Source organism: Microtus oregoni, unplaced genomic scaffold (genome assembly GCF_018167655.1).
Source record: "Microtus oregoni isolate MIOR12 unplaced genomic scaffold, Mior012 000020F_ref0000438, whole genome shotgun sequence".
Taxonomy (NCBI): Eukaryota; Metazoa; Chordata; class Mammalia; order Rodentia; family Cricetidae; genus Microtus; species Microtus oregoni.
This window is the reverse complement of record NW_024543079.1, coordinates 5942116-5961682: the sequence shown is the minus strand read 5'-3', so window position 1 is coordinate 5961682 and position 19567 is coordinate 5942116. Positions and strand designations below refer to the sequence as shown.

At 41.9% G+C, this 19567-nt stretch overlaps 1 protein-coding gene across 1 annotated transcript in view; it reads left to right on the top strand.

The window, feature by feature from the left end:
* Positions 1 to 1409: 1409 nt before the first annotated feature.
* Positions 1410 to 19567, top strand: part of Stk4 (serine/threonine kinase 4) — a 91557-nt gene continuing 73399 nt past the window's right edge. Inside the window, exons 1-4 of the mRNA XM_041670351.1 lie at positions 1410 to 1524; positions 7521 to 7601; positions 13114 to 13242; positions 16331 to 16445. Of these exons, the coding sequence (XP_041526285.1) occupies positions 1490 to 1524; positions 7521 to 7601; positions 13114 to 13242; positions 16331 to 16445 (360 nt within the window). The 5' untranslated portion in view covers positions 1410 to 1489. The remainder of the gene's footprint in view (positions 1525 to 7520; positions 7602 to 13113; positions 13243 to 16330; positions 16446 to 19567) is intronic.

Sequence of the window (19567 nt, the reverse complement as noted above, 5' to 3'; positions counted from 1 at the left end):
TCAAGCGCTTCCATGGTGGCTGACTTCACTTTAAAACAATAATTTTTAGTAGGCATGTGTGTGTGTGTGTGTGTTGTGGGGGCACCTGTAGTTACATAGTGTAACTACAACAGGAGACTGCAACAGGATTGTCAGGAATACCAGGCCATCAGGGCTATAATAGCGAGAGACTCAATAGCAATGAATACACACCAATACATGCTAATTAAAAACCAAAACAACAAAACTGCTAAAAAGCAAAAAATGCCCCAATTTGGCCCAGCATGGTGGCATGTTCTCCCAGCACTTGGAGGACAAGGAAGGGCAGGCGGGTCTCTGGTCTGTTACAGGCCATCCAGGGATGTATACTGAGATACTACCTCAAGCAAATCCCTACAAACAAACCCAAATTAGAACAAAACAAAACAAAAAACCCCATAGCCCACAAATGAGCTGTGAGGGCACAGTGAAGAAAGCACAGACATCTGTGTGCTTTGCTCTATCTGCCACCATTTTTTTAGTCCAGCTTGAGCTTAGCCTAGATTGTCATTTTGGACCAAGTCAGTGGGTCTGCTCTTTTTGGGGGTGTGACATCCAAAGGAAACCCCCCCCCCCAAAGGACAGGCCTACTGACTAGGTCCAAGGTGACAGTTTAGGCTCAGCTTGTGCTGAATATTGTCAGGGTAAACAAGGATTACTGGTGGACAGACTGGTGTACTCCTCTGGAAGCGAAAGGAGCCCCTTCCATTACCTTCCTTTGCCTGTGCAAAGGCTACCGGTGGCTCTCTGTTGACAGTAGCAGTGGTTACACCTCAAACCATAGTACCCTCCAGGCTCCTTGGGTCCTTAGTAACAGGTACCTGTTATGAATATCAAAGCCCCCCATACTAGATGTATTCAGCTAGCTCACTCCCCTCTGCGGCAGCTCTGCTTTCTAGTAATGGTAAGGTCGTTTTCTTCCGACCCGCAAGTCTCTATTTTTTTCTGACCCCAAGAAATAGTCCTAGCCTGTCTGCTTTTTCTCTCCGTTCTGGATTCTTTCAGATGTCTCTGGCTGTTTTTATCTACAATAAAAACCTCCTTAATCATGGAGCCGACATTTCTGTGGTTTTTTTTTTTTTTTTTCACTGCGCCCTAGCTTACAGGGTGCTTTGGGCTTTTCCCTCCGGCCCTAGAAAGAGTTCAATTCTCATCAAGGCCATGCTTTGCTAAGCCTCCCTACGCTTAGAAATTGGGGAACCCTCAGGCAATCAGGCAGAAAGTACTCAGTCCAAAGGCAAGTCAAGGCGAGGCTGTCGCTAACACTTGAGCCACTAGAGGCCGCCGGAGAGGCGCCACTGCGGTTTCTGGCTTCCACATGCGCGCCACAGTACCACGTGATCCACGCCGCTCAGGCCCCCCCCCCCCGCCGCTTCCGGTAGGGGCGGAAAGCGGAAGTGTGGGAGGGTTTGCAGGGCGGGCTTCGGGAGGATGGAGCATTGAGGCGGTCTGGGCGGCTGCCGGCAGCACCATGGAGACCGTGCAGCTGAGGAACCCGCCGCGCAGGTGAGGGGGCCGTAGGCTAAGAGGAGGAGAATTGGGTGGGGAGGCATGGTGCGAACTTGCTGAGGGGAGACACCCGTGTGTAAGCTCCGGGCGGAGAGGGACCCACGAGACAGGTGACCCTGCTGCAGGAGCACCTGCTGAGTGAGGGAGCGTCTGCTGACCGGGATAGAAAGTGGGTTTGGTCAGGGGGAGCACTCTCTGTGGGGGGACTCTTCTGGGCAACCTGCGGACAAGTTAGGGAGACACTTGCCGAGGCCGGGGGAGCCCCCCCCCGAAGAAGAGACCCGAGGACTTAGCGTCCTTAATGCTGAGGGTGAGTGAAAGCGAACCCGCTGGGGATGAGCGAGGACTCACTGAGAGGGTCCTGAGTCCCACAGACCGTGCGGTGGGGAACGATCTGTTGCATTGCTTCTGAGGGAAAAGTAGGTAAAAAATTAGTTGGAGGTCCCATGGCTAGTCAGAGGGTTAAGCGGGAATTTTGTGTTCAGGTGGTCCTGTCCAAAGTTAGTGCTCCTGCCTTACTGTGGAAGTACCCGAGTTTCGTGGGTCTAGTAATGGACAGAGGGTTGTGGAGGTAGAGTTCCCAGGGGTGTTCTGGGTCTCATCCTCATGTGGGGGTGGTGATGGTGGTGTTGATGGGGGTGGGGGCTTTTGTTGCTGATGTCCCGAGTGCCTGCCTAATTTTCTTATTGTCCTCCTCCGCCTTCCAAACCCAAAGTTGGGACATAGATAAGGAAAGAAAATACTTGAGGCTGGCTGGGTAAGCTGAGATCCAGTAAGTAGAGTTTAGACACAGGAGATCCAGCCAGACTGTCTTTTCCAGTTTGTCTCAATACTATCAGCTTCAGATTCTAGAAGTACCTGGGATTGTTTTGGGTCAAGATGACTGACTCCAGGAAGTCCGTGCTCCTGGACTGGTTGATGTTATGTGTGTTGGACCACTCCCCCTCACCTGGAGAAAAGAGCCTACAGCCTGAGGGAGTCATACTGCTCTTGGATGCAGCTAAAAACTTGGGTTTCACAGAGAAGACATTTGACTTCCTGTAGCAGAATGAGCACGAAAATAGGAAGTGTTCAGAATAAGGGAGTGCCCAGCAACTGAGAGGTGAAGGGAGGGGGTTGGAAGCCTGGGGAGCCCTCTTGGGGGTTGTTGGAAGTACACGAAGCATGGAATAAAACAAACAGCTTGTTAGTGTGGTGTGCTGAGACTGTAGTAGCGACCATCATTAGCTACATCCACAGAGCACTTGCAGGGTGCCAGGCACTGTTTTAATTGCTAGCCACTTTGCCTGTTCAACCATATGACATTGCTGGTGCTTGGTCACTTTTGAACTTGTTGAAAATGGTACTTCAGAATGGACAGTTTACTGACTCATAAGGAGGATATCCTTGCATCCCTGTTTCGCAGATGATAAAGCCAGGGCACAGACAGGCAGGTCATCTGTTAGCTGCTCCCTAGCTGGTAAGAGGCAGAGTTGGAATTTTAATGTCTGGTAATCTAGTCCAAAGCCTTGCTCTTATAACTTCCCTACTCTGACATCTCTGAAAGTTACCTGCTACTTTGGGTCTTTGTATATGTTTATCTCAGCAGAGTTACCGTTATGTGTGCAGTCAGTAACCACTAGATTCGTTCTTTCTCTTTGGCTCCTTTCTCCACATACCTTCATTTAATTAAAACGAGAATTGGGAATGTGAGTTTTGTTTCTCTCTTTGTGTTTGGTGGTTTTTAAGCAGGGGTGATTTTTCTGTTATTGTTTTGATTTTGCTCATCCTTGTATCTTTTGGACTTTTTATTTTTAAATTGTAATTTTTTAAAAAAGGAATTTATTAGCTGGGCAGTGGTGTCGCACACCTTTAATCTCAGCACTCGGGAGGCAGAGGCAGGTGGATCTCTGAGTTCGAGGCCATCCTGACCTACAAAGTGAGTTCCAGGAAAGGCTCCAAAGCTACAGAAAAAAACCCTGTCTCGAAAAACAAAAACAAAACAACAACAACAACAAAAAGGAATTTATTTATTTACTGTGTATATAGTGTTCTGCACCAGATCTCATTATAGATGGTTATGAGCCACCATGTGGTTGCTGGGAATTGGACTCAGGTCCTCTGAAAGAGCAGCCAGTGCTCTTAACTGATGAGCCATCTTTCCGGTCCTTTTTAATTTTTTTATTTTTAGTTTTTCAAGACAGGGTTTCTCTGTATAACAGTACAGGCTGTTTGGAACTTGCTTTGTAGACCCAGGCTGGTCTCGAACTCAAAGAGATCCGAGTGCCTCTGCCTCCGGATTGCTGGAATTAAAGGCGTGTGCCCCTACAGCCCAGTTTGCCTTTTGGATTTTGTGTGAGAGAAAAACATTGCAAGCCCAAATTGTTGGATGATTGGCACTGTCTTGTTCATTGTAACTAGTGAAATGCCGGGCTTTATTATCATCAGTGTTAACTGGCTTGGGTTGCCGTGACGAATACCACACTTGTATGGTTTAAACAATAGAAATTAACTTTATTTATTTGCCATTCTGGAGGCTGGAAGCTTGAAATCAGGTGTCTTTGGCTTACAAATGGCCATCTTTTCCCCACATCTTTATGTGGTCTTTGCTCATGTCTGTCCCTGCCCCCACTTCTTCCGCTTACAAAGTCACTTATCTCCAGTAACAATCTCACATTCTGATGTTCTTTGAGTTAGAATCTTAATGTTTGTGTGAAGGACAGGGCATAGTTAATTTAGTTACCCTTTTGTTTGTTTTGAGACGGGGTCTCACACGATCGCTCAGGCTGGCCTCAAACTCACTAGCTGCCTCAGCCCCCTTAGTAGCAGGCAGGAGCCATTGGACCTGACAGCTTTGTTATTAAAACTTTTCCGTTTATCTTTTATTTTTGCTGTAATCTGTAAAATTCTGTTAGAGGGATAAATATGCATACATACAGTGGGCCTCTGGGAGTTCTGACATGGGATAGATGATTGAGAATCAGCCAGATCTGAGCACCAGTTCATACTGTTTCTCGTATTTGGAAAGATACAGATGTCTTCTTGAGAGATTCGGGTGGTGTGCTGCTCAGCCACCTCTGTGCAGGAAATACTCTTTGCATTCATGAGCTTGAAGTGCGTGCGTGACTCAGGGACTGATGACGGATGGTGTCTTGCAGGAGTCAGTGATTTTAAGACGTAAGTTACCATTGGGTAATGGTGTAGTGGAAGGCTTAGGGTGCATTCCTGGGATGCTGGCCATTCTTGTGTCGGCTGACTTAGGTTAGGGACATCACCAACATTTGGTGCATGTGTAATTGTATTTATTGGCCAGGCCTGTTCATTATGAGTAAGTAAAAACTGGTGTGGAATGTCACCTCTGAGTGAACTTTATCCCAGTTTCCCAAAGCAGACCATTTGGGTAATAGTCCTTGTCCTTGAAGATTCAGTCACTTAGCAGATGTTTTGTAGAAATTTTATTTGTTGGTAGCCTACTAGTTGTTATTTTAGATCCAGTTTTATTTCAGTGCCCCTTTAATCCCAGCCTTCTGGAAGGCAGAGGCAGACGAAACTCTGAACTTGAAACCAACCTGGTCTACAGTGCCAGTTGCAGGACAGCCAGAGCTAAGAAACCCTGTCCCAAAAAAGAAAAAGAAAGAAATCCTATCCTGACACCGCAGAGAACATAGATTGCTACTCAGGGTCATGTGATTGCCACCCTACATTGGGTGATCCATTAGGCAAATACCTTCTGACCAGCTCTTAGTTTTTTGGCAACACAGATTGATGGAGGAAGGTCATTGGCTAATAAAGGCACTGCCCTGGCCCATTTTATTGGTTAGAGGATAGGTGGGAGGAGTAAACAGAACAAAATGCTGGGAGGAAGAGGAAGTGAGGTCAGAGACTCACAGCTCTCCTCTCGGGAACAGACGCCTGAGAGAGACGCCATGCCCTGCTCCCGGGATGAAGCTCCGACCCAGGATGGACATAGGCTAGAATCTTCCTGGTAAGCGCACCTTGGGGTGCCATACACAGATGATTAGAGATGGGCTAAATTAATATGTGAGAATTAGCCTAGAAGAGAATGGGCCAAGCAGTGTTTAAATGAATACAGTTTGTGTGTTGTTATTTCGGGCATAAGCTAGCCGAGCGGGCGGCTGGGGTGCTGGGGTGCTGGAGAAGAGGCCCTGCCGCCCATAATACTACAACAGATAATAACACTTCTTCATGTTTAAAGTGTTTTAAAAATTCTAGATGCAAAACAAAACTCCCACATAGGTTTTCTAAAAGAGCATTGTGAGCATTTGTTTAAAGTTTGTCAGTCTTACCTAGTCTAGCAACAGTCTCTTAGGGCCCAGGCAGTTTCCTTTGTTATTCTGTGGTCTCTGAAATAGCGACTTTGACTTTTGTTACACTATAAGAGTCAACACTTGAAAGAGAACCAGATCTCCTTTATATAAGCTGTGTTGAGTTTATTCTTGATGAATGAGGTATTGTCCATTGTTTATACAGCTATGATCGGGGTTTTTACCAAAAACCCCTGGCATATTAGCTGTTCGCTTTAGTTTCTGAGGTCGTAGAAATATCACTTCTGAAGTTTAAAAGGAGTTTCACTTCAGCCCTTTTGTTTTGAAGCTGGGAGTTTTTTATGAAGTCATTGGGATTTCAATTTTAGGGTCTTTTGAATCTTCAAATGTCAGTGTAGCCAGTGTATTTTGTAGCTCTTCAAATCAAGGCATTGACTTTCTGTGGTTCTCCATTTCTTATAAAATTCTGCAAGATTGTTTCTTTGAGGTCACAGCTTGTTGGTAGTTAGTTGTACTTCATGTGGTCAGGCTTTTTTGTTTGTTTGTTTTCAATTTTATATTCTGGTTTTTCTATTTTTATTTAAAATCATTTCTTTTAAGAATTAGTATTGTTTAACTAGTTCAAGCCTTTTTCTGCTCAAGAAATTTACGATGTGGCTGCTTCCATATTTCACCAATTTCCTGAGCTGTCTTTTCTTTGTTGTCTTTTGTAGCTTCAGGAAACCATTGTGTAGAACACACACACACATTCACACACGAACACACACACTTGCTCCACAGCAAACTCTTTAAACCTGTTAAAATGTTTTATTAGAGGCCTCAGAGTTTTAAGTTTGCAACGTTGCTTTTTAACCTCCCCAGTGTCTTATGATTGTCTAGTGCTGCCGCAGAGTCCGAGATGCACAGGAGTAGGGAATGACTCTCTCGCTTCTCCATGACTGGCTGATCATGGCAGGAAGGTCTTAATGAGATTGTTTAAACTCCCTGCAGTCAAGTCAGTTTGTACTTTTGGGTCTGTATAACTGTCTGCTTCCTACTTGCTGTTTCTGTGTTACCTATGGAATTTAATGAGTAGATAAAATGACCAAAACATTGCCAATAGAGGGAAAAGGTCAGCTAGTCCAATTCAGGCTTAAATATACAGTCTTTCATTTAAATGTCTTTTTGAAGAGGTAGCTATGCCAGTTAAATTCATAGAAATAATTTACCTAATGTTTGACTCTATACTATAACATTTTAGTCACATAATACTTTATTTTCCGTAAGTTTTTCTAACTGTAGAGAACTTGGTCCTCTTAAGGTAGACTCAGCCACTATAGGGCAGCTTCTCTCATTAGAAAATTCATATAAATGTTGAACTAAAATTTGATTCTTAGCAGCTCTTCATGTTCTGGTCTAGAATGTGCTCTTTGGGTGACCCAGCAAAAGTAGAATCTCATTCTTAAAAGAGCCAGGGATGGTGGAGCACACATATAATCCTAGCATGTGAGATGGCAATCCTCAGGCAAGAGGATTTTAAGTTTGATGTCAATCTGGGTTATAGTAGTGAGAGTCCGTCTTAAAAAAAAACAAAAAACAAAACGCTTAGCTTGTCTTTACTGTTAGTTACCAGTAGAGAAAGTAGACTTTATAGAGCAATCCCTAGAACCGTAACTGTAAAATAAACAATGTCCTTTATTTGTTAGTTGTAAGTAAGACACATTTTGTGCTTATATTCTTCACCCACAGGCAGCTGAGGAAGTTGGATGAAGATAGTTTAACTAAACAGCCGGAAGAAGTGTTTGATGTCTTAGAGAAACTTGGAGAAGGGTGAGTACAGATAGAATCTATGTAGACTGCTGGGTCCGCCTTTCTCTTGGCCTACTAGCTGAAGGATGTGAGCCTCTCGTGGTGTAAAACTCAAGCCTGCACTAAAGAAAACGCCACATATTGGCATTGTTCCAGGGCGTGTGGGAGGTGCATCTACTGCTTGCAATGCCTTTTCAGTCTCCTTGTTACTAAATTTTGTGGTTTATCACTAGATCTAGTGATTTTCAGTCTCTTTAATGTTGTTTTTATTGTTTTCTCTTATAGAATCTGTGATGTGTATGATTTTATATAGCTATCAAAAAATGTTAATTAGATTATGATTTATTAAGGTTTTAAAAAGTCAGCCGGGATGGTGGCCTGTACCTTTAATCCCAGCACTTAAGAGGCAGAGGCAGAAGTAAAAAGGAGTTAGACATAGGCAACTTTATATGCTGATCAGAATTTATGACGAGTATTTAATTACCAGTCAGTAAAAAAATTACAAAAATTCAATGTGTTTGTTGCAGCATTGTGAAAAATAGCAAATGAACTAAGAACTGTTTATGTCTTCTCAGAAGATTCAGCATCTCAGGTTGGGAAACAGTGGGCTTCTTAAAGTGCCTACTTCTAGTGGAGGTTCTGAAGCGCTGCTGCATGGATGTGGGTTGTGACTGGTTTTCTTTAATATAGTAGGACATTGCATCAGAGTTTCTTTTTTTGGTTTTTCGAGACAAGGTTTCTCTGTGTAGCCCTGGCCACCATGGAACTTGCTCTGTAGATCAGTCTGGCCTTGAATTCGACAGAGACAGAGATCCGCCTGCCTCTGCCTCCACCATCACACCTGGCTATATCAGAGTTTCTTATATATACTTCTACATACCCTTATAATTTAATTCTGTGTATTTATTGCTTCTTTTGTAGTGATCAGTACATTAAAATACTAGGGATATCTTAAGTGTTTAACTTTTGAATAGATAATAAATTCATGTGATTCAGAGATAGTTATTGCATATATAAATGGGCATTGTTGTTTATGAAATTTTAATCCCTCTGGAACTCCTCTGACTAATGACTGACTGACTGAATGCTTTTTTCTTTTTCTGTGGTGCTAGGGATTGCACCCAGGTCATACGCATTGCTAGGCAAGCTCTCTGCCTGAGCGAAGCCTCCCCTCCCCTCCCCTCCCCTCCCCTCCCTGTTTGAGAGTTTAGTGTTATTATATTTAAACACAGATCTGTAGTCATGACAAATGCACTTCTGGATTGCATGGAATAGATTCATGGATTACCTCCTTGTTAAAAACATTAGTCTTCAACTTTCTGTTAGTTGAAAAAAAATACTCTTTGGGATCCATCAAAAAATCGAGCAGAGGAAGGAAGGAAAAGAACATGAGTTGTGACTCCCCAGGACAAGCCCAAGATGGTGGAAGACTGCCAGCTAAATGGCACCAGTAAAGGTATGCGGTGGCCACAGCCACTCCTTATCTTTTGCCTGGGGTCTGTAGCTTTTGCTTGGCATTCTTGCTATTCTCCTGAGGCGATTAGTCCATGCCCCTTAATCTAACAATGTTCACAGATAGCTTTTGGAATATGTTATAGATTGGTGGGCATAATTGTATATGTAACTAACTTTTTTTTATTTTTAGTAAAAGCATGCTAGAGTAATAACACACTGAAGTCACACAGACTTGGGTTAAAAGCCTTGGTATCCTATTTATTAGCATAGCAGATGAGCTTATATTTTCGATCCTCACAACCTTCATCTACAAAGTAGGGATAATAACAAAATCTGTTACATGGTGTCGTGGAAAATATGACATGACCTAATGGATGTTAAGTACTGTGGTTGTTGCAAAGGGAATGCTCAGTAAGACACAGCTATTGTTTTTGAGTGTATATGCTGAAGCATTTATCAGACCTTATGTCAAATCCAAGATAAATCTTAAGTCTTAAAGTACAGTTAGGTATTCTTATCAGGGACTCAGCTTGCTGGGCTTGATTTAGAAAATATCAAAATTATAGTTGGAAAATGTCAGAAATATAATGTGGGGAAAAACAAGCTAACTATGTTTTGTTTTGTTTTTAAATTGTGTTTAGATACGGATGTCTTCAGCAAAGAACTTGGGAATTTCCCTCTAAAGAGCCTTCCTCATGCTGTCGTCTCATTGAACTTTTAAATGACACCCCAGACACTTGGATTTTTGTCATCCTGACTTAATGAACCTGGACAGGTTTCATGGAACAAGCATGATACTGAAGGACAACCTTCCTTTCATGTACTTCTCGAATGCGATGCACACCGTCTTCAGATGTTCCTTCAGTGAATGGGTTGCGAATTCTCAGGGACTTGTGGCTTGTTTTCAATGCTAACCCTGCCGGAGAATTCTGTTGGGTTCTGGAGCTGTGGTCATGCTGTTTTGAAGAAGTCCTGTGGCTCTGTGTGAGGGCAGAGTTACAGTCTGAGCCAAGAGGAGTGGAGAGCACCTGGGATGTTTAGAGTGGAGCCTAGCATCCTTTTGTTTCTGTTACTTCTAAATTTTACACATTGGCTCATTTTTTCTTTTCTTTTCTTTCTTTCTTTGTTTTTTTTTTTTTTTTTTTTGTTTTTTGCAGGCTTAATTCTCATGTACTTTAGGCAAGTGCTCTATGATCGAGCTACATTCCCAGCCTTCATCTAAGTTTTTATCATAAGATGGTAACAATTTATTCTCATAGTTCCATAGCTAATGAGTAGTGATGACTAATGAGACTCGTGCGTGTTTGTGTTGGTCTCAGATACTGTTTGTTTCCATCTTTCTGCATTCACGCCTACTTTGATGGTTATGTGAAACAGCCACTTGGTTACGTTCATTCTCTGAAAGTTAAAGCTCACCGAATCTTTTAGTTAACATTGTAGGAAATTGGGTCCTAAGGGACTTGCGTGTATGTGGAATTTTAGCTATTTTTATTGTTTTGATGGAATACCTGATGAAAAAAACTTAAGAAAGGAAAAATTGTCTCAGTTTGAGAGTGTGTAATCCAAGATGGTGGAGAAGATCATGGTGGCAGGCACAGCCTGCAGCTGTGGCAGTGAGAGCCTGGGGCGACTAGGGAACTAGATAGAGGAAGTTCTAAGGTGGGGTATGAACCTCAAGGCGCACCGCTCACCAGCTTACTTCCAGCTTGGTCCCACCTTACAAAGGTCCACAAACAGCATCGTCTTCTAGGGACACATGAGGCTGTTAGGGACATTTCACTGTCAAACCATAACCTTGGACATGATTGTCAAAGCCTAACTTCTTCAGATTATGATCAGAGTGATACGGGGGATCATGAATCTTTGTTCATTATTCACAAACCGTAGGAGTTTCTTTGCTATCAGGATAGTGTGGGAAGTCGGGATATTGTTTTGGTCATGAACTAAACAAGTCCTCTTGGAAAGTTTGCTTTTCATTCCTAATGCATAAGAATAATGAGTAAAATCTCTACTAAATATTTAATTGTAGAGCAAAGGCATTAGCTTATTTGGTGAATAAACTGTTTATAGTAAAATTGTAGACTATTAAAACATGAAAAGCTGTGAGAGCTTTTCTCTGAAGAATTTTGCTCTAGTGAAAGCAGACTTTCAGAAGCAGGGTGTAGGGAAACTGCAGTACCAGTGCCTGAGGGGAAGAAGAATTTTGCACCCAGCAAAACTTATTCCAGCATGAAGATATTTTTGCACATACAGGGTCTAGAATTTCAAAAAGGCCTTTCTTTGGATCGCAGTAACAGAACACCTGGTAGCGGTGGCTAACTATGATGGCATTTAGTGTCAAACTAATAAATCTCCCAGAAGTGGAGAGTTGACTTGCTAATGGTTGGTCTGGACAGTTCTTATGGTCACAAGATGGTTATATTAGTTTCAAGTGCCATCCCTCTTGAGAGTAACCAGGGCAAGGAGGAAAGTGACACATGAAAATAGCCTTATGTCCTGGCCTACCCAGGAAGAAAGTCTTCAGCGTTCCTGCCATCCAGTGGCTAGATCTAGGTTAGATTTTGCTGCTGGTTCAGTCACCGGCAGAAGAGAAGTGGAGTACCGTGACTGGCAGAGCCTATCACGATTTCCCCAAGGACTAACACACTGCTATCCTAATTGAGAGTTATTTTAGCAAGGAAGAAAGGACAGTGGCTGGGTCTCCCACATGTCAGCAGTTGTGTTTCTGTGGCAAAACAGGATTTGAGACTCTTGGAGCATCTTTTTATTCCTTTTTACGTATAAGAGCTTCAAACAGAACTTTATTTACATGTGCTCCACATTCATAGATATTTCTTTTTTAAAGATGTTTTTAAAATCTACTTTGACATTGAGATAATTTATTTTTGAAAGTGGAAATGTTGTTTTGACATCGTAGGTTACATTTTTTTATTTTTATTTTTGTTTCACCAAGATAGTATGTAGAAACAGATGTGTTTGGGAAACTTAATTATTTTAGCTTTTTCAGTTTTTTGAGGCAAGTTTTCTCTGTGTACCCTTGTCCAGGAACTTCTCTGCAAACCAGGCTCTCCTTGAACTCACAGAGATGCACCTGCCTCTGCTTCCCAGGTGCTGGGATTAAGGGTGTGTACCACCACTGCCTGGTGTGCTTGGGAATTTTAAAAAATGATTTTCTCATATTTCACTGAGAGCTGCCCTGGACATTAATGAAAAAAATGTATGCAAGATTCTGGTGGCATCTCACTTGAGTACCATAACTGTCTTGTGAAGGAGTTTGTTGTAGTTTTTTTGGTCGTCTTGGAAATGAGACAATGTAGGCACCAGAGCGCTAACTCAGGTGTTTACAACAATGTGTAGCAGTAGTGGGAAGCAGTCTTCCCTCTTTAGCTTCTAAACCTGATGTTCTTGTAGCACCCAGACTAAATGAACATATTGGTTTTGATAAGGAGCTTTTCAGGGAAGATGAGACAGAAAGCAAAAAGATTTGCATATGTACCATTCATCTGATACTAGCATGAAGGAGGCTTAGGTCTTGGTGAGTTTGCATAGCATGTGAGAGGAATAGGGCAGAAAGACAATGGCTGTAGGAAAACACATGTATTGTGTTGATGTGGAGAGAAAACAAGCATTGTGTTCAGAGTTCGAATTTTAAACTCATAACTTATATGACCTCTAAACTGTTAATTTTTACTTGTAGAATAATCACCTCTTTGCCTTTAATTTTTTATTTTCAAAGGATAGGCCCAGATGTATTTTTTTATGAAGCAGATATCAGGGATGGTGCATAGAAGCTGTTACAGTCATTTGATAATCATAATTATCAGATAGGCCTAATAACTCTGGGTGCTGGGGTTAAACCCAGTACCTTGCAATGCTAGATAAGTGCTCTTCCTCATATGAACTTTTAGGGTGCCATCTTTTCTCTCAGGTACTTAAGCCATCTCAGTTTTGCAAATGTAGTTAAACTTGTCAGCGTTAGGCACTTGGAATAGAAAGTAGACCTGTGGGTTGATTGTGCTAACCTGGTCTCCTGCTTCAGTGCTGTGGCTTTATAAACGGTCTCCTTCCCCAATTGCAGGTCTTATGGCAGCGTGTACAAGGCTATCCATAAAGAGACTGGCCAGATTGTTGCTATTAAGCAAGTGCCTGTGGAGTCAGACCTGCAGGAGATCATCAAAGAAATCTCCATAATGCAGCAGTGTGACAGGTAAAGGCTCGAGGGTTCCTTTGACGGAATGTGTTTACTGGGATCATATAGTTTGACACCTACAGGTTGACTTGCTGAGATGTTTGCAGAAGGCTGAGGTCAGTGGAATCACTGTGTATTTTCTGAAAAATGTGAGAAAGCTTGTATGTTTTTGTAGATAATTGTAGTTTCCTTTTTTGTGTTTTTTTAATCAATTAGTTCTTTTAGAGATGAGGAAGAAGAGACTTTCTTCCTCTCTCTCTCTCTCTCTCTCTCTCTCTCATTCTCTTTCTTTTGGGAAAATTTTCTGCAGAGCTAGCTGAGATAATTCAAATACCTTTTAGCCCTAGAAACCATAGAATATCAGTTTGGTCTATAAAAAGGGAATATTTGTTTAGATATTAACCATTCTTTTTATTCGAGTCAAGAGTTCTTAAGTGTTTTAATTTTGAGGAACTAAGATTTGTCAAATGCTATAAGCAGGAAGTTGGCCCCAGAGTCAACCACAGAAGAGCACGTGATCTGTGTGAAGTTCCATGACAACATGAGTTGGCCACTGATGGAGCAGGCAAACCCAGCACTGTCTAGATGTGAGAGACAAGCAAGGTTTGGGCAGTGCTAGGTCCGGGGAGTTGGAAGTGAGGATGGAGAGTTTTGCACTTGAGATGTCATCTGTCCTGAGGCCAGTTTTGTGAGACCAGTGTTACTTCCTGTTTGTCAGGCTTCAGCCTTCAGTGGATTATGTGGGGGCAATGAATCTTGTTATTTTACAGGGACCTTAAATCTGCCCAGCTTTGAAGTACAGCCACCACTCCTCTTCTTCCCATTGTATTTTTTATTTTGTGGTTATTGTTTATTGTTCAAAAGCCTCCATCCCCCCCCCCCCCCCCACTGGGTTGGTCAGAATTAAGTTAGCAGTTTTTGTTTTTCTCTGTATGATTTACTTTACTCAAATGCTTTTTAATTGGCAAATTGAGACTGTATATAGAGAGTATGGAAATGCTTCTAAGTGAAGTGGTCCCCCCCCCCCCCCCCCACCGAGACAGTGTTTCTCTGTGTAACAGCCCTGACTATCCTGGAACTAACTTCTATAGACCAGGCTGGCTTTGAACTTCAAAGAGAATTGCTTGCCTCTGCCTCCCCAGTGCTGGGATTAAAGGCATGCACCACCACTGGCCAGCATTTTTTTTTTAAAGATTTATTTTTACTTTTTTATGCATATGCCTGCATGAATGTATGTGGACCATGAGTCCCTGAAGACAATGGAGACCCAAAAATGGTATGAGAGCCCTGGAATTGGAGTTATAGACAGTTGTGAGCTGTCATGTGGTTCCTGGAATCAGAACCTGGGCCCTCTGTAAGAGTATCATGTGCTAAGAAGTGATGCTTTGAAGATCCTTCTCTGCATTCAGCCTTCTAAGAAAAAAAAAAAGACAGGGCAGAAGAATCCTTGTGTTCTGGGGGTTTGTTTGTTTGCTTCTTTTATTTTTATGTCACTGTCTTTTGAGTAAGGGGAGAGTATAGGGGACTTTTCCTGATTTACTAGAGAAAAGCAGCTGGAGTAAGAATATCAGAAGTTTCCCTCCATTTCCTGGGCATTCACAGGCTAGGCATGTATAGTTCACGAGAGTACAAGGCTGCAGAGAACAGATCCCAACAGTGTGTTTGGGGAAGAGAGCACACAGGACAGTTGTGAGCCACAGGGACTCAGTTACCTGTGCTTTGACTGTTTTCCTTCTGTCCTTGTCACTGGCATATGTTCAGGAAGCCAGGGTAGTTTTAGCATCTTTGGTTGCTATGCAGCCTGGTTTCCAATAGCAGTCCTGCTGTTAATGCTACAAATTGTCAGGACAGACTTTCATTTTACCAGCGTGTTTGAGTTCTCAGAAATTTAAGACCTAAAGTTCCGGTTTCGATATTAAATATTCTTTCTTTATATTATATAGTGATGATTTTGTTATTCCCAATTATATTATGACTTTTGGAGAAAAAAAAAAGATTGCTTTCTTTTTGGTAAAATCATCATTGTTATATATCCCTTGGCACATCTTTCCTTGTCTTTGTGGGGGTTTAACTGCGATTACTTTATTGTTTTATAGCTTATCTCTCTCTTGTAAACAGGACACACATACACACAGATGCATAATTTTTTTTTTTTTCCGTTTTTCGAGACAGGGTTTCTCTGTGTAGCTTTGGAGCCTGTCCTGGAAGTCACTCAGACTCACAGAGATCCTCCTGCCTCTGCGTCCTGTGTGCTGGTATTAAAGGCCTGCACTACCACCGCCCAGCAAGCTGCATAAATTTTATGTATATGGGTGGTTTGCTAGCATGTATATCTGTGCACCACTTGCATGCCTGGTGCCTGAGGGTAGAAGAGGGTGTCAAATCTCCTGGAACTGGAGTTACAGTGGTGAGCCACCATGTGGGTGCTGGGAACTGTACTCCAGGTCCTCTGGAAGATCAGCAAGTATTCTTAACAGCTAAGCCATCTCTCCAGTCCCAGGACATATTAATGTTACGTATTAAATATTCCTCTAACATGTTCTAGGGACTTGTGGTGCCATTATTTCTTAAGCTTCCTCATAGTGGATGGTCATTTAAATTGTATCTATTTTCTCTTTTATTACCATTCTGTGTTGGTAGCTAATTTTTTGAGAATCTGTGATTATTTTCTGAGGATAAATTATATACTTAGACATTTCCCTTGTTTTTATATATATATATATTTTTTTTTAAATATTTATTTATTATGTATACAGTATTCTGTCTGTGTGTATGCCTGCGGGCCAGAAGAGGGCACCAGATATCATTACAGATGGTTGTGAGCCACCATGTGGTTGCTGGGAATTGAACTCAGGACCTTTGGAAGAGCAGGCAGTGCTCCTAACCTCTGAGCCATCTCTCCAGCCCCCACATTTCCCTTGTTTTGAATCTGTGTTATTCTTAGGAAAAGTGATCTAATTTCAGGTTCTTATCAGGAGATTGCTGTGTTAGTTCTAACTAGAAATAATTCATTTTTTGAGATGTGAAATTACTTTTAATGCATTGAACAGAACAAAATGAAATGTTTAAAGGGTGTTCCACTAATTTGTATTGTGTTTCTCTCCAGCCCTCATGTAGTCAAATATTATGGCAGCTACTTTAAGAACACAGACCTCTGGATTGTTATGGAGTACTGTGGGGCTGGTTCTGTATCGGATATCATTCGGTTACGAAACAAGACGGTATGTTTACCTCCTAAAAGGGCTGCTGGGCCAGCATTTTTGCCATCTTTTGTCTTCACATGCCGCTTCTTCACCTAGAGAAATGACTGTCAGGGTCTTTGCTCCTTTTCCTCTCCTCCTTCCCACCCCAAACAAAGACAGAATCTCAGTATGGTCTTTTACTTTTGATCCTTCTGCTCCAGCCCAAATGTTTGGATCGCAGGACCTTGGTACCATGCTCAGTTCTCTCTTAAATGTGACAGTTTGATATTGACTCATTCCAGTGATTTTTGTTTACTTAATTAGGTGAAACAATTATCAAATCATGGTTTGGTGATGAATTTTTATTTTTTGAGACAGGGGTTTCATGGTGGAGAGTAACCTGGAATTGACAATGTAGCCAGGCTGGCCTTGAGCTCACACTCCCCTTAAGTGATTTTCCTTACTATATCTGGCAGTTATAGGATGACTTTTAAAAAATATTTGATTTTTAAGAGTTATGAGTCTGAGTAGGTTTGTGTATATGAGTATGGGCACTCATAGACGCTGGGTTCTGCTTACCCTACAGCTGGAGTTAAGAGGCAGTTAGGAGCCCCACGGTGGGGGTAGTGGGAATCAAGCCTGGGTCTTCAGGAAGAGCAGAGTGCTCTCTTAATGGCTAAATCATCTCTCCGCCTCTAGAATGAGTTTTAAGTGTTTATTTTTGGATTTGAATTTGTCTTCCTACCAAGTATAACCACAGAATATTTTTTTTCTACTTGCTGTAGAATAGGGTACTATAAAAGAGTAGTTGTTGCACAAGCTAGTTCCAGGACAGGCTCCAAAGCTACAGAGAAACCTCTTTAAAACACACACACCCACAAACCAAAATCAAAACCAAAACAAGCAAACAAACAAAAAAGAGTATTGTGCCTGAGATTGTAGGATTGGACCTAAGAGTCATGGATTCTAGTTTTTTGTTGCAGAATACTGCTGTAGGCATTAGGGATCCAGCAGTAAGGTAAGAGACCACAGCGTATGGTGTATAATGGCGTATGGTGCTCTTATGGCAGTACAGCTTCTAGTAGGGAAACAGTAAGCAAACAGGTGGCAGCTGGGAAGGAAATGCGAGGTAATGGGAGGTGCTCTGGAGAGAATCAGTAGGGATAGTGATGGGAGAGTGGTAAAGAGTCTTGGTGGGCAGAGCAGCAGGAGCAGACTCTCCTTCAGGGACACTGTAGGTAGGAACCGGCCAGTGTGAAGACTCCAAGGCTGCAGTGTGTTTGGTATGTTTGCAGCCACTGGAATGGGGGATTAGACAAAGGGGACTTTAGGTTTGAAAGGTGGACAGGCTTGATGATGTTGGGTCTGGTAGGTCATGTGGCTATCAGACCCAACTGATGGGTGACTGTTTTCCAGGTACAGAAGGAGCATGTCTAGATTCTAAGAAATGAGGGAGTCATCTGATAGGCTGTTTGAAAAACAGCTCTAGTTTCTGTGTAGATTGTTGAAACGGGAAATTTTAGCTCTCGGTGGTTTTGTTTTTGGTTGTAAGAATGGGAGTGATCATCTCCATATCAAGTATTTGGAATGTTGTAAAAATTAGCTTAAGTATGAAAAAGTATACTGTAAATCATGAAGTATTATATAAATTATAAGATGGGACTGTATTGAAACTCAAGTTATAAATTTTTGTTTCCTTTTCTTAATTTACATTATTGGGAATTTGTATGTTTTCTTTATTAGACAGTAAGTTCTTCAGCCAAGAATAGTGCTCTGACATAATATATATTTCTAGTTCCAAATGGTCAGTTCTGAAAAAATGTATACAAGTAACATGCAGATGGAGGAGGTTATAGTTATGTTTTAGGAATATTATAAATATGTATATATATTATACACACACACATATGAACGTAACAACAATGATAAAAGAGGCCAGACACAGAGAGCAAAGACTGAGAGGCTTTGGAGGGAAGAAAAGGAGGGAGGAGATTGATATATTATAGTCTCAAAAAGTGAAATAAATAATTTAAGAGATGTTGAAACCTTGACTAATTTGTTGATTTAAAATTGAAACCCCAAGGGGCTAGAAAGATGGCGCAGAGGTTAAGAGCACTGACTGCTCTTCCTTAGGTCCTAAGTTCAATTCCCAGCAACCACATGGTGGCTAACAACTCTGTAATGAGATCTGGTGCCCTCTTCTGGCCTGCAGGAATACATGCAGGTGAACATTGTAAACATAATAAATCTTAAAAACAAAAAAAAAATTGAAGCCCCAGGCTGTGTGCAGCACCAAGTTGTTTCTGGTCTCTCAGCAGTCTAGAACTAACTCTGTTGGTGATTTCTGTAACTTCTGATATCTTAATACTAGTTTATTACTCTAGGCACTTAATTAGTTTGCTGTGTGTTATATAAAAACTAGGGTGATAGCCTCCAGCCACAGGGGACTAGAAATATTGTTTAAGGTTGAAGAATTATGACCACAGAAAGATATAAAACCTTTAAATATGTATCATGATAGAACCTGTCTCAAAGAAATAATCATGTTGAAATGATGATACAGTGTTCGGTGAGGATGCCCAGGCCGAGAGCCACAGACACCACATGCTCTCTCTGACGTAGGTCTGTTCTGATGTGGATCGTAGCTTCTCATGTTGTGGAAGTGCTATCCACATGGGGTAGGGGGGTAGGAAAGGGCCCATGAGAGGGGAAAGCCTTTATTTTAAGCAGAAAATTACTGTATAATTAAATATAGGTAGGTGTTAGATGTATTTAAAACCTAAAAAATTCATGATTAAGGTCTTACCTCCTGTGAGAAATTTTAAATTCCTGATTGTGTTCTTTTAGGAATTGCTGTTCAAGTTCACTTGCAGGTGGCTTTCCTCTTCTGGTTGTTAGTGCTGCTGTTGCTGTGGCATTCTGTTTTTGTGTATTTCTTCATGTTAAACTACTTCCACTGGATTTCATTTTTGTTCTTGTTTGGATGCTTTCCCTCTTTACTAGTTCTCATTATGCAAGTTTAAAGCTTGGACTAAAGGTAAAGGAAAGTGTGCCAGAAGTACAGGCTGGGTCTCACTAACCCTGGATCCTCTTGTCCACAGCTTACTCCTGAATGTGGGTTGTTTGCCAGACCAGGAATTAAGTGAGAGTTGGATGGATTT